This window comes from Nomascus leucogenys, chromosome 4 (genome assembly GCF_006542625.1).
Source record: "Nomascus leucogenys isolate Asia chromosome 4, Asia_NLE_v1, whole genome shotgun sequence".
NCBI lineage: Eukaryota > Metazoa > Chordata > Mammalia > Primates > Hylobatidae > Nomascus > Nomascus leucogenys.
This window is the reverse complement of record NC_044384.1, coordinates 30,130,551-30,151,812: the sequence shown is the minus strand read 5'-3', so window position 1 is coordinate 30,151,812 and position 21,262 is coordinate 30,130,551. Positions and strand designations below refer to the sequence as shown.

General features: G+C 45.2%; 1 protein-coding gene across 1 annotated transcript in view; it reads left to right on the top strand.

The window, feature by feature from the left end:
- The window catches only part of LIPG (lipase G, endothelial type), a 28,671-nt gene extending 11,974 nt beyond the window's left edge, over positions 1-16,697 (top strand). Inside the window, exons 5-10 of the mRNA XM_003267582.4 lie at positions 1,556-1,777; positions 5,215-5,457; positions 6,157-6,277; positions 7,348-7,566; positions 10,550-10,654; positions 14,297-16,697. Of these exons, the coding sequence (XP_003267630.1) occupies positions 1,556-1,777; positions 5,215-5,457; positions 6,157-6,277; positions 7,348-7,566; positions 10,550-10,654; positions 14,297-14,318 (932 nt within the window). The 3' untranslated portion in view covers positions 14,319-16,697. The remainder of the gene's footprint in view (positions 1-1,555; positions 1,778-5,214; positions 5,458-6,156; positions 6,278-7,347; positions 7,567-10,549; positions 10,655-14,296) is intronic.
- Positions 16,698-21,262: the final 4,565 nt, after the last annotated feature.

Below are 21,262 nucleotides of genomic sequence, written 5' to 3'. Positions count from 1 at the left end.
GTCACATCTCCTCCCAGTCTTGGTGTTTCGATGCCAGGGTTTCTCAGCCTAGGCAATATTGACATTTGGGGCCAGGTAAGGTTTTGGTGTGGGGTGTGTGTGTGTGTTGGGGGGTTGACTTGTGCACTGTAGAATGTTTAGCTGTATTCCTGGCCTGGCCCTGCTAGATGCTAGCAACTCTCTCCATCAGAATGGGGGCAACAAAAAGGTCTCTAGGCATTGCCAGATGTCCCCTGGGGGGCAAAGCCACTTGTAGTGGTGAACCACTGTTCCAGCGACCCTTCCTTTCTGGCACATTTCATCTCTTAACTTTCTCCAGGTCCTTCCTGTGTGTCTGGGAGGCAAAGAGCCGTTCTGGTTGGGATAAATCTGGTTCCCATAATCACTTGGGCTTGGTAATAGTAGCTAATACTGACGGGCACTCAATCTCTTAAGATCTCACATGGATTTTATGAATTAAGGTATAAATTCAGGTTCCATTTTATAAATGATAGTGAAACACAGGGAAGTTTTTCAATATTTGGCCCACAGAATACCTACTTTTAGGATCATCTGGGGAATAAATATCTATTTCTAGGCGCCATAATTCATATCTACCCACTAGGAGTTCAGGGACTTGGGAATCTGCATTTTATACTTTGCAAGCTCTCTTTTGGAATGGTTTTACATTAATGCAGTTTTCAAAACAAAAGATGGTGAAAGTCTCTCTTACTGCTCTGCTCCCTGTCCATTTCCCTTACCCACTCTCTCCCCCAATGCACATGCATACAGGTAACTAGTTGCTTGTGTGTCCTTCCAGATTTTTTTGTAGCTGTATGGTGGAATTTAAATTTAACAAGCTCCCAGTTTCAAATATGAGAACCAGTGCTCTCAACAGTGCCGCTTGCCTGCTCAACGCGAAATGTTTGGAGGCAGAAAGGTTTTCTCACTGTAGCTGCAAAATAGAGGAATTCTGGAGGCCTGATGTATGAATTCTCAGTGTATTGGGTGTCCTCTTCTCTCTCACCATTCCACCCCTGGGCCTGACTAAAGGAAGGGGAAGAATAAATTCAGATACAAATAGCTCAATCTGGGAAGACTGGATTTTCCTTCCAGAAGGATGTAGGCAGCTTAGTTATTCTGTAAAAATTCTGCTAAAATTAATAACATGAAAGGTGCTCAGTGGCAGAATGAATGGGACAAATGACTTCGTTTCAGGCAGTCTGAGTTCTTTCTAGAACTGCTTCAGTTTTAACAGGAGCAGTTCTTTGGAGCTGTGTGGCAGCGTGAACCTTGTGGCTAGTTGACGGGATTTGGCTGAGGTGTCGGGATACGTGAAGGCTTCAGAAGAAAGTATGAATTCCGTAACAGCAGGATTTAATTTCTGCAATGATGTCTTGGGGTCAATTGCATATGGAAATGGGTTTCTTATTTTCTTCCATGCTTTCCATGTCTTGATTCTCCCAGCTGGTCTCAGAAGGCATCTTCATTCTGCACACTCAGACTTAACTTGTAATCAGGACTCACTGACTTGGTGCACCTGACATAACTGTTTTGGGGCCTCCTTCTGCTGCAGGTTTGGATCCTGCCGGGCCCATGTTTGAAGGGGCCGACATCCACAAGAGGCTGTCTCCCGACGATGCAGATTTTGTGGATGTCCTCCACACCTACACACGTGCCTTTGGCTTGAGCATTGGTATTCAGATGCCTGTGGGCCACATTGACATCTACCCCAATGGGGGTGACTTCCAGCCAGGCTGTGGACTCAACGATGTCTTGGGATCAATTGCATATGGAAGTGAGTTCCCTTTTTTCTGCTTTGTGTTTGACTCAGTTTATCCCATCTCCTTTGCTTCTAAATCAGCCAGAGCCTTTAGCGCTGCAGGCACTATTTATTCATTATTTTTACCTCCCACCACAGAGGCCTCCAAAGCTGTATTTAATGTTTCTCATTGTTCCCCAAGACTAACCGATCCAGTGGTTCCTGCTCTGCTTTCTCATGCTTTAAGGTCACAGTTGTTATTGATTAATTTCTTTTTTTTTTTTTTTCTTTTTTTTTGAGAGGGAGTTTTGCTCTTGTTGCCCAGACTAGAGTGCAATGGTGCAATCTCGGCTCACCGCAGCCTCCACCTCCCTGGTTCAAGTGATTCTCCTGACTCAGCCTCCCAAGTAGCTGGGACTACAGGCGTGTGCCATCACGCCTGGGTAATTTTGTATTTTTAGTAGAGATGGGTTTTCACCATTTGGCCAGGCTGGTTTTAAACTCTTGACCTCAAGTAATCCACCTGCCTCGGCCTCCCAAAGTGCTGAGATTACAGGCATGAGCCACTGTGCCCAGCCGATTAATTTCTTTTTGTGACAAAAGGAATACACACATTTGTTGAAAAAGAAATCAAGCATTATAGACTTGCATAAAGCAAAAGTGCACTCCCACTCCCACCCCTACTTCCACTCTTCAGATGTAGCCAGTATGAATGCTTTTGTGTGTATCCTTCTAGTCTTTTTTCTTTGCAAATTATTTGCTTGCATATTTTTCCCCCAAATCACATTGTTCTGCAACTTTATTTTTATTTTAATTTTTTTCAACTTTCTTTTTTTTTCCTGTAATAATATATTACGGATATTCTTTTCCTTTTCTTTTTTTAAAAGACGGAATCTTGCTTTTTTTTTTTTTTTTTGAGACGGAGTTTTGATCTTGTTGCCCAGGCTGGAGTTCAGTAGTGCAGTCTCAGCTCACTATAACTTCTGCCTCCCGGATTCAAGCAATTCTCCTGTCTCAGCCCCAATAGTTGGGATTACAGGTCCCCCCCACCATGCTTGGCTAATTTTTTGTATTTTTAGTAGAGATGGGGTTTCGCCATGTTAGCCAGGCTGGTCTTGAACTCCTGACCTCAGGTGATCCACCTGCCTCAGCCTCCCAAAGTGCTGGGATTACAGGTGTGAGCCACTGCACCCAGCCAGAATCTTGCTATTTTGCCCAAGCTGGAGTGCAGTGGCTATTCACAGCTTACTACAGCCTTGAACTCCTGGGCTCAAGCTATCCGCCTGCCTCAGCCTCCCAAATAGCTGAGACTGCAGACATGTGCCACTGCATCTTGCTATTATGGATATTCTTAAATATCAGAGCACACAGATTTACTAACATTATTTTTACAGGCTGTATAATATTCCATAGCATGGATACACTCTTTTAATTTTTTGGTAACATTTTAAAGAAGCAAAACAATTTCACTTAGGTTTCTTCCATTCACTTAACATTTTTCTTCTTCTCCTTCTTCCTCACTATGTTTCCCAGGCTGGAAACAAGTGATCTTCCTGCCTCAGCCTGAAATTACAGGTGTAAGCCACCACACCTGGCTCCAAGATTTATCTTCTGAATGCTTGAGCCTATTCTCAGCAGATTTGGGCTGAACTGAATTTGCTGCTAAAACTGAGGTGTAGGGCAGTGACCAAGTTTTCCCTCCCTCCCTCCCTCCCTCCCTCCCTCCCTCCCTCCTTCCTTCCCTCCCTCCCTCCCTCCCTCCTTCCTTCCTTTCTCTCTCTCTTTCTTTCTTTCTTTTCTTTTCTTTTCTTTTCTTTTCTTTTCTTTTCTTTTCTTTTCTTTCTTTTCTTTCTTTCTTTCTTTCTTTCTTTCTTTCTTTCTCTTTTTCTTTCAACAGAGTTTCACTCTTGTTGCCCAGGCTGGAGTGCAATGGTACGATCTCTGCTCACTGCAACCTCCACTTCCAGGTTCAAATGATTCTCCTGCCTCAGCCTCCCAAGTGGCAGGGACTACAGGTGCCCACCACCATGCGTGGTTAATTTTTTGTATTTTTAGTAGAAATGGGGTTTCTCCGTTTTGGCCAGGCTGGTCTCGAACTCCTGTCCTCAGGTGATCCACCCACCTTGGCCTCCCAAAGTACTGGGATTACAGGTGTGAGCCACTGTGCCCAGCTGGATGATGGCATTTCTTAAGGCTGCTGGTGCCAATGAGGCAGGGTTGGGGTTGGCTTTGTCAAATTTTTCGTAAGATCCCAGAAATTATTTGGGCCAGAAAATCCAAATTGTTATGCCTAACTTTGTAACCAACTGTCTCTATGACCCTGAGCAGATTACCTCACCCCTATGGACCTTTGGGTCATAATCGTTAATTGAAGGGATTAGACTAGAATGAGGTTGGTAAACATCTTCTTAAAGCATCAGCCAGTAAATATTTTAGGTTTTGCGGGCCATATTGCCTGTTCCAGCTCTGCTGATGTAGCATGAAAGTAGCCATGACAATACATAAACAAATGAGGGTGACTGTTCCAATAAAACTTTATTTACAAAAACAGGTGGCCAGCGGGCATGGTGTGGTGCACCTGTAGTCCCACCTATTTGGGAGGCTGAGGCAGGAGGACTGCTTGGGCCCAGGTGAGGATCACTTGAGCCCACGAGTTTGAGGCCAGCCCAGGCAAATAATGAGACACTGTCTATAAAAACAAAACAAAGCAAAGAAAAAAAAGAGGTAGCAAACCTGCAAGCCATATTTTGCTGAGCCCTGCATGAGATGATGTTTAGGATCTGATCCATTTGCAGCATTCTGTGGCTGTATAGCCCTATTAGAAGGTAGTGACTCCTGCTGCACAGCTGGTCTGCATCACCCTACTTAGCGCTTATTATATGGGCATTCTTGCTCTTCATTGTTTTGTGTGTATTCGTGCTGTCTTCCCACCAAGAGAGTGAACAGTTAGGCAGCAGGAATGGCCTTTAATTCTTTTACATCTTAATGGGAGCCTAGCACCTTGCTGGACATCAATGAAGCATTACACAGGCTGGGCGCAGCAGCTCACATCTGTAATCCCAGCACTTTAGGAGGCGAAAGTGGGAAGATTGCTTGAGCCTACGAGTTCAAGACCAGCCTGGGCAATGTGGTGAAACCCCGTATCTACAAAAACTACAAAAATTAGCCAGGTGTGGTGGTCACGTGCCTGTCGTCCCAGATACTGGGGAGGCTGAGGTGAGAGGATCACCTGAATCTCGGAGGTTGAGGCTGCTGTGAGCGGTGAGTCATGATTGTCCCACTGCACTCTAGCCTGGGCAACAGAGTGAGACCCTGTCTCAAAACAAATAAACAAACAAGCAAAAGAATTACATGAAAATACTAACAGCAACAATAAACAGCTATCACTGTTGAGGAGTACAGTATTTATTATTTGAGTGTCTAATCATCAAGAAGGGCTCATCCTGCATGCTTTCTGTCTCTCCCACCCCCAGCAATCACAGAGGTGGTAAAATGTGAGCATGAGCGGGCCGTCCACCTCTTTGTTGACTCTCTGGTGAATCAGGACAAGCCGAGCTTTGCCTTCCAGTGCACTGACTCCAATCGCTTCAAAAAGGGGATCTGTCTGAGCTGCCGCAAGAACCGTTGTAATAGCATTGGCTACAATGCCAAGAAAATGAGGAACAAGAGGAACAGCAAAATGTACCTAAAAACCCGGGCAGGCATGCCTTTCAGAGGTAACCTTCAGTCCCTGGAGTGCCCCTGAGGAAGGCCCTTAATACCTCCTTCTTAATACCATGCTGCAGAGCAGGGCACGTCCTAGCCCAGGAGAAGTGGCCAGCACAATCCAATCAAATTGTTGCAAATCAGATTACACTGTGCATGTCCTAGGAAAGGGAATCTTTACAAAATAATCAGTGGTGACCACTTTTGTGATGTGGCTATCAGTCCATGATCACAATATCAACATCTTAAATTTCTATCTTGCCTTTAACTTTCAAAGCTGTTTCATGTTTGTTTTCTCATTTGACCATCACAAGAAACCTGAGGCAGATGAACAGGGGACCAAAATGACGTGTTACATTTTTATAATGTGCTGTAAAATCACAAGGTTTTCTGGGTATTATTTTACATATAAGGAAGTTGAGGCTCAGAGAGGTTAATACCTTGGTCCTTAATCCAGGGGCACATAGTTAGAAAGTAGCTAAATGAAAATCCTCAAAAGATCTAACCCCCAAGTGCAGGGCTCCTTCTTCCATAGTGCAGTGGCCTCTTATGGCATTGGACAGAACAAGAGCAGATGTGGGCTGCAGGCTGGGCTCAACCAAAAGAACACCAGCCCTAAAATCTCTGTGCTGGGTGACTCAGTTTGGGTCAGGGGTCTCCTGTGATGACAAGCAAGGGTTACAAGCATCTTTGTTCTGCTGTCGCTGCAGTTTACCATTATCAGATGAAAATCCATGTCTTCAGTTACAAGAACATGGGAGAAATTGAGCCCACCTTTTACGTCACCCTTTATGGCACTAATGCAGATTCCCAGACTCTGCCACTGGAAATGTAAGTCATCAGTTTCCCTTGCTGGGTTTGGGACAGATAACAGGTTGGTTTGAGAATGAGAGAGCACAAGGGAGCGTGTGAACAAGTGCAGCACGCAGGAGAGTGGAGTCTGACTGCTCAGGGAGGAGCCAGGTGGTCTGGCTGGCCTCTGCAGTATCTCTCCCGCTGCACCTTCTCTACCAAGCCCTGACTCAGCATTTCGGGGAGAAAGGTTCCTGGGATGAATCAGCATCATGAGAAGCTTCTGGGTCAGCAGCTGGATCAGCTGGGCAGAAACTGCTGTTTCATTCCAGGCCACGCCTGACGAGGCTTCAGGCAATCTGTAGCTTCATAAACATCATCCCTGGGCCTTTCCTAATGATGTGGCCATGGGAGGGGTGCATAGCAATCTGTATATGTTTGTTGAGTATCCACCAGGGACAAAGCATCATGCTAAGTAATGTTGGGATTGTGATGAAACATCATCAAAGTAGCTCACTTCTCAGGGCTCACGGTCTAGCTGGGAGACCATGTTTGTACATGCACATGCACACTTACACACAGGTAGGGCAAGGCAGACGAGGCCAAGCCAAATGAGAGGGACAGACAGGAAGCAGCTAGGAGTTTGGGGGAGACAGATGCCTGTCTGTGGGATGGATGAGGTCTGTAGGAGGAGCTGGTTTTCCCCAGCATCTGATTTTCAGAGCATTAACTCTCTCCTTCAGAGGTTCTAAGGCTGAGTGGAACAGCGCACTTGAGTGGGGATGTGACTTCTTTGTGTTTCCTTATTGTGTTCTTCCTTGGTTCTGTCTTTTCAGGAAGTAGCATAAGTGGGGGGAAGGGGGGTGCCCAGGAATGGTTTTGATAAGAAGCTGGGGTGCTGTGAGCCAAGTTAGTTCGGCCCATGTGGAGTACACCTGAGCTTCCATCTTGGTCCTGTTGGTAGGAGGTAAAGGGCTAGAGGTGGGGAAAGCACTCACACTGTCTCTCTCCTGTCTGTGTGGGGTTGTTACTGCCACTGTGTCACCCCACATAGTGTGGCAGTTTTCCAGCTGTCAGGGGAGTGAGTTCAGCTTCTCTCCCACCTGTAGAGTGGAGCGGATCGAGCAGAATGCCACCAACACCTTCCTGGTCTACACCGAGGAGGACTTGGGAGACCTCTTGAAGATCCAGCTCACCTGGGAGGGGGCCTCTCAGTCTTGGTACAACCTGTGGAAGGAGCTTCGCAGCTACCTGTCTCAACCCCGCAACCCCGGACGGGAGCTGAATATCAGGCGCATCCGGGTGAAGTCTGGGGAAACCCAGCAGAAGTAAGTGCCTCCTGCTCCTTCTTCTGCCTGGTGTAGGTGGGGAACAGAAGGCTGTGCCTCTGACATTTCCTTTCCTTTGCTGCATCCACCCTCAATCCTTCCCTCCAGCATGCAGGTAAAACTTCAAACACCTTTGCAAGGACAAGTGACTTCCAGATCAAGGCTTCTATCAACTGTTATGCATCTCATGCCCTGAACATAGGCCCTCGGGGAGAGGGGTGGGCCAGTGGAGGCAGGAATTCAGCCCTGGCTCTGTTTGCCAGGCCTTGTGTCAGCCTGGAGGAGGGGGACTTCTCCTGGACCGGGCTTTTTAGGAGTGCTGCCTTGTTGATCTGTTTACTGTGGGGTCCAGCAGACAAAAGGCTTTGCTTGCTTCTGAGCAGGGCAGACTGGAGTATTACTTCCAGGGAGCCCCCATGGATGAGGTCTGTGGGAGGAGCTGGTTTTCCCCAGCATCTGATTTTCAGAGCATTATTAACTCTGTCCTTCAGAGGTTCTAAGTCAAGGATGTGGGGCTGTAGTCCTAACTGCAAGTAACAGAGAATCCTCTGTGCCACGCTAGCTGGCAGTTTCCCATTTCTTTTAACCCCAAGCCTAGCATAAAAGATCCAGACCTTTCTATCAGCTCCTAACACCGTGCCTTGATTCCCTGAGCAGGCTTCTTTCTAAACAGAAGCCAGGGAAGCCTGCGAGACCTTTGTCAAGAAGGGAGAATTTCCTTAACCAAGTCCTTCAGCTGACCTCTAGAGAGATCACTGCCAGCCTTGGCATGGGAGGAGGCAGCTGCCTCCCTCTTTGTCCCTCCTCTGGCATTTTCTCCATTATAATTCCTGCCATGTCTGGTTTACATTCGTCATCTATGGCACAGTTTGGCAGCAGAGGGAAGTGAGGTGGAGGCTTGGAGCCCTCAGCTGAACGATTCTAGTCTAGAAACCTGTGAACTGGGCATGCCGGCCTGTGGTCTAGACTGTGTATCTTTTTACTTCTCTGGGCCCTTGCAGGTACAAACTATACCTATGGGTGTGATAGCAGAAAGATGATCATTTATAAATAAAATATTTCAAATAAAGTAAACACCTATTAAATCACCATCGAGACTTACAAATGTACATAGTTTTCCATATGGGTTTAGATATCAGATTTTTAAAAAGTAAAACATTATAGATAGAGTTGAAGCCCCTGTGTCCTTCTCTGCTCTACCCTTCTCCTTTCAAACCAAATATAACTAATATTTCAATATTAACAAATGTTAGTGTGTTTCCTTCCATCATGTTTTTATACCCTTAGTACTTATTCTTTTTTTTTTTTTTTTGAGACTGAGTCTCACTCTTTTGTCCAGGCTGGAGTGCAGTGGCACGATCTTGGCTCACTGCAAACTCCGCCTCCCGGATTCAAGTGATTCTCCTGACTCAGTCTTCTGAGTAGCTGGGATTACAGGTGTGTGCCACCATGCCCAGCTAATTTTTGTATTTTTAGTAGAGATGGGGTTTTGCCATGTTGGCCAGGCTGGTTTCAAACTCCTGATCTCAGGTGATCTGCCTGCTTCAGCCTCCCAAAGTGCTGAGATTACAGGTGTGAGCCACCATGCCCGGCCGCCTTAGTACTTCTGTTTGTATACATAAACAATGTATAGAATTGTTTTGGATGCTTCTGAATTTTACATGAGTGGACATAATATTTTACAATTTGATTTTTTCATTCTAATATTGTTTGTGAAATTTATCCAAAACATAAAGATCTAATCTATTCTTGCTTAACTCCTGTACGTAAATCACTATTGCACAAATAGTTTTGCCATTGTTCTGCTGAATAGTTAAGTTGTTGTTGCTTTTTTGTAGTTACAAATGATGCTGAGATGAACATCCTCTGCATTTTCCTTATGCACATGTGTGTAAGGGCTGTTTTTCAGCATGTGTTCTAAAAAGTGGAATTGCTGGGTTGTAGTATATGCATTCTCCAGCCTGAACAGATATTATTAAATCTCTCTCCAGAGTGGTTGAACTAATCTTCCATCTTAACAATGGATGAAGAGTTCCCTTTTTCCTCCTTTTCACCCATGTCTGGTGGGACATTCTTGTCATTTTGTTAGGTGTGAATGGGCCCCCTGCTGTTGTTTGAATTTGCATTTCCTGATTGTGCGTGAGATAGGTCATGTTTTTATATGTGTATAAACATATAGGTCCTAAGGTCCTTAGGGCTTCCTGGGAAAGGTTCTTAAACTGTTCTGAATGGGGCTTTTGTCCTGCCTCGGCTCCAGGGTCAGGTGCCCCACACCCTTAAGGATTACGTGGTCACGCTAATCACATGCCCCTGAGGCTGCGTGGGGCAGCCATAAGTTACATGGAAATGGCTATTAGGCCCTGATTCTTTCTTGTGGTCTTGGCTGTCCATTTGCTGAATCTTTGGTTTTGACTTGCAGCTGAGTTGCAGTTGCTCTTGTCAGTGGATATTTACAGAGCACTGGACTAGAGGTACTTTGAATCACTCCGTTCAAGCTTATGGAGAAGTCAACCACAGAAATCAACAAGCATTTTCACATAGGGCATAACGTTTTAAAATAAAACATCTTTTTTAACTCCATGTTGCAAGAAGTAGCAACACTAACAAAAGCAATATTTATATAAGGACATACTTTGTAACCAGTTGAAAGGCCAAGGGAGGGTTAGGTTAATGAGGGCTCAGGCAGTCAGGAAGGCTTCTGAGAGGCTATGGCCTTGAGAGGCAGGTGGCCTTTTGGATAGACAGAGGGAAGCAGGTGGGAGAGGTCTGGCGGAGGCTGCATGAGGCTGAATCATGGAAGCCTCAAAGTGAGATACAGGTTAGAGTCCCTGCAGTAGTGATGGGGAATTCTGAAGGCTTTTGAGTCGAGGCATGGCATGAAAATTTCACCCCTGCCTCCTCACACACCTGCCTTGAATCCAGAAAGCACAGCTGGATTCCCCCTAAACTTCTGCCTACATCAGTGGTTTCTTTTCCCTCCTAGACTGACGTTTTGTGCAGAAGACCCTGAGAACACCAGCATATCCCCAGGCCGGGAGCTCTGGTTTCGCAAGTGTCGGGATGGCTGGAGGATGAAAAATGAAACCAGGTAACCAGGACTTTCTCACACGTTCCACCCGGGGCATGTTGACATGATGATCTCCTAGCATGTGCTGGGGATGGATCTGGGTGCAAGGGACATAGCATGAACAAAACAGATAAAAATCTCTTCCTTTAAGAAGTTGGGCTGGGCGCGGTGGCTCAAGCTTGTAATCCCAGTGCTTTGGGAGGCCAAGGCAGGCAGATCACCTGAAGTCAGAAGTTTGAGACCAGCCTGGCTAACATAGTGAAACCCCATCTCTACTAAAAAAAAAAAAAGAATGCCGGGCATGGTGGTGCGTGCCTGTAATCCCAGCTACTTGGGAGGTTGAGGCAGGAAAATCACTTGAACCTGAGAGGTGGAGGCTGCAGTGAGCTGAGACCGCAATATTGCACTCCAGCCTGGGTGACAAGAATGAAGCTCTGTCTCAAAAAGAAAGGGCCAGGCGCGGTGGCTCACGCCTGTAATCCCAGCACTTTGGGAGGCTGAGGCAGGTGGATCACGAGGTCAGGAGATCGACACCATCCTGGCTAACACAGTGAAACCCCGTCTCTACTAAAAATATAAAAAATTAGACGGCATGGTGGCGGGTGCCTGCAGTCCCAGCTACTCGGGAGGCTGAGGCAGGAGAATGGTGTGAACCCGGGAGGCAGAGCTTGCAGTGAGCTGAGATTGCATGACTGCACTCCAGCCTCGGTGACAGAGTGAGACTCCATCTCAAAAAAAAAAAAGAAAAAAAAAGAAAGAAAGAAGCTGACCTTCTGCTAGGAGATAAAGAAGCAAGTGAAATACTGTAGATAGGATGTTGGAAGTGTTAATGTCTCTTCTGCTCTTTGTCCTGCCTCAACCTGTAGGGGTTCATTGCACATGACCCTACTGGCATGAGATCTTCTCTGTAACTAAGTCCCCAGGTTGGTGCCCATGCCTGCCATCTTTGAAGTATCTTTTTTTTTTCCCTTTGAGACATGGTCTTACTCTGTTACTCAGGCTGGAGTGCAGTGGAATGATCCTGGCTCACTGCAGCCTCGACCTCCCTAGGCTTGGGTGATCCTTCCGCCTTTGCCTCCTGAATAGCTGGGACCGCAGGCACGTGCCACCACGCTGAGCTAATTTGTGTATTTTTTTTGCAGAGACGGGGTTTCACCATGTTGCCCAGTCTGGTCTTGAACTCCATGGCTCAAGTGATCCGCCTGCCTCGGCCTCCCAGAGTGCTGGGATTACAGGTGTGAGCCACTGTGCCTGGCCCCTGCCATCTTTGATTGACATCTTCTCTATAATAACTAGAGCTGTGGGAAGGTGCCTAAGGGCTCCTAGCTTCCTTCTGGCCACCAGGTCAGGTTTGGGAATGGGGTGGGAGATAAAGAGAAGCACAAAGCATGTTCTTTCTTAGGTTTTCTAGAATGCAGGTGAGTGTGGGCCTAATTCTCCCACACACTTTTTTTTTTTTTTTTTTTTTTTTTGAGGCAAAGCTCTATCGCCCAGGCTGGAGTGCAGTGGAGTGATCTTGGCTTACTACAACCTCCGCCTCCTGGGTCTAAGTGATTCTCCTTCCTCAGCCTCCCGAGTAGCTGGGATTACAGGTGCCTGCTACCACGCCCGGCTAATTTTTGTATTTTTAGTAGAGATGGGTTTTCGCCGTGTTGGCCAAGTTACCATGTTGGCCAAGTTGGTCTCAAACTCTTGATCTCAAGTGATCTGCCCACCTTGGCCTTCAAAAGTGCTGGCATTATAGGTTTGAGCCACAGTGCCCGACCCCAATCCTCCCCATTTTTGGGAAACAGAAATGCCCATGCATGTGGAGCTAAGTGAGACAGAGGGGTTGTCATGCTTCACTATCCCCTTGTCCCATGCTGCAATCCGTTATTTCAGACGTGAGGAAGGCCCATCTTGTGGTGTGAGGCAGTGGGCTCATCCTGGGGAATAGCCACACGCCCTCTAAGCCAAAACACCTGCTGAGGAGGAAGGAGACTGTCTCCTCACACCATGCCTGTCCCCACCCTTTGCTCTAACCAGGGTACTAGGTAATAATACTGCTGTGGTACACACCTAGCGCTTGGCTTGGGCCCAGCCTGCAACCAGGGACTTACATAATGGTGTTTATCATCAACCCCACTAGGCAGGGGTTGTTATCCCCGTGTACAGATGAGGAACCGAGGCTCAGGGAGATGAAGTTTCTCTCCCAAGGCCCCCAGCAATGGCAGAGGGAGTTGAAGCAGGTCGGTCTACCCCAAAGCCTGTGTTCTTGAGCACCGAAGCTCCAAGTGCTCAGATGAATCACCTCACGTCTGTCTGGGTATCATTTATCAGGCAGCTGTGCCCATGCTCTGGGGTCCCCTGTGATTAACCGTTTGCCACCCCCAAGGCTGGGCTGCATCCCCAGCTGCTCTGTCTCCTGGTTAGGAGTTCAACACAACCACAGGCACCATCATCACAGGACTCGTGCCGTCTAATTAAGGGACTTGGTCTAGCATAGGCTCGTATGATTTTCTACCATTATAAGAATTGTAAATCTTTGTGTATTTAAATGTATACGTTTCAAAGTGTTTCCACATGTATTAACTTCATTGATCCTCCAGACAACCATGTAGATTGGACACACCCAGGAAAGATGGCTAAGGAAGGCTATTCTTTTTTATTGAGACAGGGTCTTGCTCTGTCACCCAGGCTGGAGTACAGTGGCATGATCACAGCTCATTGCAGCCTCGACCTCCCTGAGCTCAGATGATCCTCCTACCTCAGCCTCCTGAATAGCTTGGATTACAGCAATGTGCCACTATGCCTGGCTAATTTTTGTATTTTTTGTAGAGATGAGGTTTCACCGTGTTGCCCAGGCTGGTCTCTATCTCCTGGGCTCAAGTGATCCGCCTGCCTCAGCCTCCCAGTGCTGGGTTTGCAGGCATGAGCCACCGTGCCCAGTCAGGATGGCTATTCTTATGATAAAGGCTAAGGTATTTATTCTTCTTTCCCGCTTTGGAATTCATATACCTGAGAATGCTATGACTCACCCTCTCACTACTAATTTTAGAAAACAAGCTGTCCTTTTCCTTTCCCTCAAAAACAATAGGAGTCCAAGTAATAAATGAATACTAGGAAGTCATAGCATCATATGTAACATGTTCAGCATCCTCCCTCCTGACATGGATGCTGTTCACATGTTCACTGATAAGGAGCCTGAGATTCAGAGAGGTTCAGTGGTGTGTTCACGTAGCTGAGACTAGAATCCACGTCTCCTAACTCTCAGTCTTGCCCCCTTTCTGCCAATACATTGTCTGTCTTGTATTTCTAGATCAAGGCAAAGAGGACACTTTGATAGTTCTCCCCACACTTGTGTGTCCGTGATTTTGTGTGTGTGTGTGTGTATGTTGTGGGTGGATAATATGTAAATGCAAGAACTGTGATGTACTCAACTCAGGGTCCAGAGGATGCTGCAGTGTGGTGTTTCTCAAAGTGCATCTGTGGCTTGTCAGGTTAGGGAGAGAAGGCAGCACTCGGGACCTTGTCCATTTATTCTGAAAGGAATGCAGGTAAAATAATCCCATAGGGGTGTCAGAAAGCTTTGTCTCGAGGTCAACAGAGCACACCCTGAATACAGGTTTGCACGTTTGCTGGTGCGTGAGCTAACGAATGCCCCTCTCACACGGTTTCCTTCAGTCCCACTGTGGAGCTTCCCTGAGGGTGCCTGGGCAAGTCTTGCCAGCAAGGCCCCAAGACTTCCTGCTATCCAAGCACATGGAGGAAAGTTACTGCTGAGGACCCACCCGATGGAAGGATTCTTCTCAGCCTTGACCCTGGAGCACCGGGAACAACTGGTCTCCTGTGATGGCCGGGACTCCTCGCGGGAGGGGACTGTGCGCTGCTATAGCTCTTGCTGCCTCTCTTGAATAGCTCTAACTCCAAACCTCTGTCCACACCTCCAGAGCACCAAGTCCAGATTTGTGTGTAAGCAGCTGGGTGCCCGGGGCCTCTCGTGCACACTGGGTTGGTTTCTCAGTTGCTGGGCGAGCCTGTACTCTGCCTGACCAGGAATGCTGGCTCCAAAGAGGCCCTGTGTAGAAGGCTGTCAGCTGCTCAGCCTGCTTTGAGCCTTAGTGAGAAGTCCTTCCGATAGGAGCTGACTCATGTCAGGATGGCAGGCCTGGTACCTTGCTCGGGCCGTGGCTGTTGGGGTTCTCATGGGTTGCACTGACCATACTGCTTACATCTTAGCCATTCCGTCCTGCTCCCCAGCTCTCTCTCTGAAGCACACATCATTGGTTTTCTTATTTTTCTGTTGTTCATTTTTTAATTGAGCAAATGCCCATTGAACACTTAAAATTAATTAGAATGTGGCAGTGGACATATTACTGAGCCTCTCCATTTGGAACCCAGTGGAGTTGGGGTTTCTAGACCCTCTTTCTGTTTGGATGGTATATGTGTATATGCATGGGGAAAGGCACTTGGGGCCTGGGGGAGGCTATAGGATATAAGCATCAGGGACCCTGAGGCTTTAAGTGGTTTCTATTTCTTCTTAGTTATTATGTGCCACCTCCCCTAGGAGTGACATGTTTGATCACTAGCAGAATAGCGAGCAGAGTATCATTCATGCTGGGGCCAGAATGATGGCCGGTTGCCAGGTATAACTGCTTTGGAGCAAATCTCTTCTGTTTAGGGTGATAGAAGGTATGACATATGTAATACACATCTGTGTACACAGAAACCAGCACCTGCCAGACAGAGCTGGTTCTAAGATTTAATACAATGCTTTTTTTCCTCTTTTAAATATTTTGCTTTAATACCAGTGCCTTTTCTTGTTGAACTTCTTGGAAAAGCCACCAATTCTAGATCTTGATTTGGATTAATACACACAATATCTGAGACACTTATACTTTTCAAAAGATTTGTGTATGCATTACCTAATTAGAGTAGGGGGAGAAGGGCAGCTATTATTATCCCTACTTTACAAAACTGAGGCTTAGAGAGGTTCAGCCACATGCCTAGACTTATATACTAGTTAGTGGTGCAGCCAGGGAGAGGACTCAGATTTCCTGGAGGCAAAGTTTATCTCTGAAACTCCATGAAGACTTTTGCAGACAATTCCCACCAATATGCCCCAGACATGAGACAAACAAGGACTTTTTTTTTTTTTTATAGAGCCATCCATAAAATCCTAAGCCCTTTTATTAATGTATAACCAGGAGAACATCTGTGCCAACGGTTGGACTTTTTATGGCTGAGATTCGGGAAGAAGTGTGACACCAAGCAGGAGAGGAAGAATGATTTTCTTTGTACCTAGGTTTTCTAAGGACATTGTTTTAATCTGTATCATGCCAAAGTTGTATCACTGTTAAACTTCTGAAGACATAACCAGTTGAGTCTTAATTCAAGATATGTTCTCAAGCCAATTGTGTGCTTCTCTTGTTTCTGTGATTGCTTTCTAGCCAAAGCGAAGCTTGTACAGGTTGAGTATCCCTTATCCAAAATGCTTGGAACCAGTAGTGTTTCAAATTTTAGATTATTTTCAGATTTTGGAATATTTGCATATACATAATGAGATATTTTGGGAATAGGACCCAAGCCTAAACACAAAATTAATTTATGTGTCATTTACACCTTATCCACATAGCCTGAGGGTAATTTTATACGATATTTTAAATAGTTATGTACATGAAGCATAGTTTGTGGTGAGTAACTTATGTGAGGGGTTTTCCCATTTGTTGTCTTGTTGGTGCTCAAAAAGTTTTGGATTTTGGAGCATTTCGGATTTTGGATTTTTGGATTAGGGATGCTCAACTCATATTATTGGCTGTACATCCTGGTCACTTCTGACTTCTGTTTTTACCAATGGAAGCTTTGTGAACTGAATTTTCAGTGGGCTGTATATTTATACACCTGGCTTGAAGCCTTAATTGTATATAATGATGCTTTTTAAAAAAAGCTATTTAGAAGACTATTTATTTCTCAAGTGTATATAATGTACAAAAACAAATATATGGTTAGTTTTTACTTAAGGTTAACCAATTTCAGGATTAAAATTTTTAAATAGTAAAATAATAAAAAATTATAAAGTTCTTAATGGTCTGGCAACTCAATTCTTTTTTTCTTTTCTTTCCTTTTTTTTTTTGAGATAGAGCCTCTCTCTGTTGCCCAGGCTGGAGTGCAGTGGCAGTCTTGGCTCACTACAACCTCTGCCTCCTGGGCTCAGGTGGTCCTCCCACCTCAGCCTCCTGAGTAGCTGGGATTACAGAGATGCATCACCATGCCTGGCTAATTTTTGTATTTTTAGTAGAGATGGGGTTTCATCATGTTGGCCAGGCTGGTCAGGCTGGGTTCGAACTCCTGGCCTCAAGTGATCTGCCTGCCTCGGCCTCTGAAAGTTCTGGGATTATAGGTATGAGCCACTGTGCCTGGCCAATTCTTAAAGTTTGAAAGAATTATAGCTGCCCCAACCTAGAGCCTGACAAAAAGTTACTCTAATATAAGGCATATTCTTTACTTGACACTCATCGTTGGCAGAAGTGGACAGCAATTCACTAAAGAACCAGAGCAAGAACATCATTTCACTAAAGACGAGAAGAAAAATTATTTCAGTTGTAGCAGCTTGAAGGCCTGAAGGTGGATGTTAGGAAGAACAGGGAGCATGGCTGAACACTGGGGAGCATTAGTGAGATTATTAGGTTTGGTTGAATTGGAACTAGATATCAGTGACTCAGACCAGAGGGAAGCTGATTTCTCTATTGGTTAAAGTCCCAGCTGGTAGTAAGGTTCTATTCTATAGGCCAAGAGGGGTGCAGGTTCTTAGTTTTTCACTGTGCCATTCATAGGGTATTCCTTGCATCCCCACAGCCCAGGGGTCCCCTACCAGCCAATGGAAAGCCAGAAAAGGGAAACGATGAACAATCTCCTCTTACAGACATGACTGAGAAGTTGCCTACATTCTATTGGCCAGAAATCCATGGTCACATGACAGGCTGGGAAATACAGTCTTTAGGGTGCCCATGGGCCCTGCTGAAGATTCAATTACTATTTATTTATTTAAAATTGACATATAATAATTATACATATTTGTGGGGAAAATAGTGATGTTTCGATACATATAAGGTATAGTGATCATATTGGAATAATTAGCTTATCCATCCTCTCAAACATGTATCATTTCTTTGTGTTGGGAACATTCAATATCCTCCTTCTAGTTACTTGAAACCATATTTTATTAACTCTAGTTTTACCCTACAGTGGTATAGGACACTAGAATTTATTCCTCCTGTCTAGCTGTAATCTTGTTTGTTTTGTTTGGTGTTTTTTGTTTTATTGTTTTTTTGGGGGATGGAGTCTTGCTCTGTAGCCCAGGCTGGAGTGCAATGGCATGATCTTGGCCCACTGCAACCTCCGCCTCCTGGGTTCAAGTGATTCTCCTGCCTCAGCCTCCCAAGTAGCTGGGATTACAGGCATGCACCACCACGCCCAGCTAATTTTTATATTTTTAGCAGAGACAGGGTTTCACCATGTTGGCCAGGCTGGTCTTGAACTCCTGACTTCAAGTGATCCACCTACCTTGGCCTTCCAAACTGTCGGGATTACAGGTGTGAGCCACCGCACCAAGCCACTAGGTGTAATTTTGTATCTTTTAACAATTCTGTCCCTATTTCCCCTTTCCCCCTACCAATTACTATTTATTAAAAGGGAAATTGGATCTTGCCATCCATTTATCAGGAATTAATTTTCCTCTGCTAAAGCCAGCGAGATAGACCAGAGTACCCTCTAAATGATTAAATCCTGTAGTCAATTTTTAGTAATCTTAAATTGATCTATGACTATGAAGTATAATGCATTACATCAGTTTCACTTTATTTCTGGTCTTAAGTGTGAAAACATTTTTAAATGACAAGGAAGTTCTTTGTAAGGGGCTTTAAAGATGGTGGAAACTCCACTGTCCATCTCTACCAAGGACATTCTGAAACCAGGCTTGATAATGGCTGTAGGGAATTGGGTTAGACAATAAGAGGTAAGTTCTTAACTTGGTTCAGATGTCAGAGGAAAGCAGAAAATGGTGTCTCTGGCATACTAAAGAAAATTGTTGAAATTTCCCAAAGGAAGGGTCATAGCCTGGTTGACTTCAAGTGCCTTGTTTGACTTGGGGGTTCAGTTACTAATTAGAGTCAGGGGAACTTCCACAGGACTTCCTTTGACTCTCCAAACAAGCTGAAGCCCCAGACCCCTTGGAAGGATGGATACAAAGTAGGTACTAGAACAGTCTTTGTCATCCAATATGGTATTTCTCAGGTGTCACCTCTGTGTTCAGAGCTACCCTGAGCCCTCTGCCATGTAAGCTCTCTGATGGCACAGATTTTTATCTGACTTGATTTCTGCCATTATCTTAGAAGCTAGAATAGTGTCTGGAACATCATGGGTGTTCAATGAATATTTAAATAAATAGATGAAATTAGATATAAGAAACTAGGTCCTTAAACATGCAGGAGGTAATCTGGGAAAAGAGCAGTTAGTTTGGCATTAGAATTCTTGGCGTGTCATCCACCATTATGTGAGCTTAAGGCTAAACACAGCCTTTCTGAGTCTCTATCTGCTCATTTAAGAAAGAGAGACAATACTGCTCAGGGTTGTTGTGAATGTTAAAGGTACATGGTAAAAAAGAAAGTATTCGTGTTTTGTAAACATTTGAATTGATAAGAGGACAGCGTGAGACAAAGATAAAATCCTGGCTGGGCGCGGTGGCTCACCCCTGTAATCTCAGCACTTTGGGAGGGTGAGGTGGGAGGATCACGAGGTCAGGAGTTCGAGACCAGCCTGGCCAATATGGTGAAACCCCATCTCTGCTAAAAATACAAAAATTAGCTGGGTGTGGTGGCACGTGCCTGTAGTCCCAGCTACTCTGGAGGGTGAGGCAGAAGAATCGCTTGAACCTGGGAGATGGAGTTTGCAGTGAGCTGAGATCACGCCACTGCACTCCAGCCTGGGCAACAGAGTGAGACTCCATCTCAAAATAAAATAAAATAAAATAGAATAGGATAAAATAAAATCCTTTCCACATATATGCGGAAATTTTATGTATGATAAAAGGGGCCTATTAATCTTTGGGAAAGGAATGGATGGATGATGAGAAAGTAGGCTCATCCGATAAAGGGAAACAAAATTAGATTCCTATTTTAACATGCAACAAAGATGAATCCCAAAATACCTATTGGGTACTATGCTTATTACCTGAGTGATGAAATAATCGGTACAGCAAACTCCTGTGACACACCATTTAACTATATAACAAACCTGCATACGTACCCCTGAACCTAAAATAAAAGTTAAAAAAACCATCAACCCCCCCAAAACAAAAATGAATTCCACCTGAATAAAAGGTATACATGTGAAAGTCATCATGCTAATAGATATTATGAAATATAAATTCAAAACCTGTATAGAAACTGAAAAAATGAAAAATGTCACAATTAGAATAAGAAAATTTCAATAGAACAATGAATATTAAATAAATTTAAATGCTAATAAAATGTACTCCTTAGGGCCGGGCACGGTGGCTCATGCCTGTAATCCCAGCACTTTGGGAGGACGAGGTGGGTGGATCACCTGAGGTCAGGAGTTTGAGACCAGCCTGGCCAGTGTGGTCAAACCCTGTCTCTACTAAAAATACAAAAAGTTAGCTGGGCGTGGTGGTGGGCACCTGTAATCCCAGCTACTTGGGAGGCTGAGGCAGGAGAATCACTTGAACCCAGAAGGCAGAGGTTGCAGTGAGCCTAAATAATGGCACTGTACTCCAGCCTGGGCAACAAGAGCAAAATTCTATCTCAAAAAAAAAAAAAAGGCCACAGAAATGTCCATCCAGCAGGTGGACAATTACCCTTTTGTCAGCCGTTCCTCTGTTGCTGACCATCAGATCCACATTTCTTTTCTGTCCGCCCTGGTGCCCCCTGGTGCCCCCTTTCCTGGCCCCTGTGACATATTGTCATGTGGCTCCAAGCATTTCCCCCCCTCATATCCCTCAAGTGCTCCATTTTCCAAATGCATTTGACTTCCTACTCCCTTAGCCCCAGCTCTCTGGTATTCTGTGTAGCTGACTTCCACGAAGGATCTGTTGGGAGCTTGTAACTGAACTGAAGTCATGCACATTGTCAATGGCTAGTAGACCTTTACCTGGCCCAGAGTTGTCTGCATTGTTTAAAGAAGATATTTGTTAATACAAATTAATCTTTGATTTGCATGGAGGCGGTAGACCAAATCAAAAGGAAAGTTTCCTCTCCCTAGCAAGCAAACTCAGAAACAAACAAACAAACAAACAGCAAGAAACAAAAGGAAAGGTTCCTGCTGGGGTAGGGAAACAGTGGAGCAGGGCGGCCACCTTACTAGATCTTCTTGGGCTAGATCTGCTTGGGAATCTTTCTTCTAATTGAGGCCCCTAAAATATTCCTGATTTTCACAGTTGATTTCATTCCTTCCCTCCTGAACTTACAGAGCCTTTCGGTAAACACCAGTATTTGTCCCTCCCCGCGTATGCCCAGTGGTTTCCATGGCAGCAACGGTTGCCATAGAGAGGTGAAGAGACGTGTTGGTGCCCTCTTTTGTAACTGTGGGTTATCTATAAATTGGGGGTGGCCTCTCCTAAAAAAGATTAATATG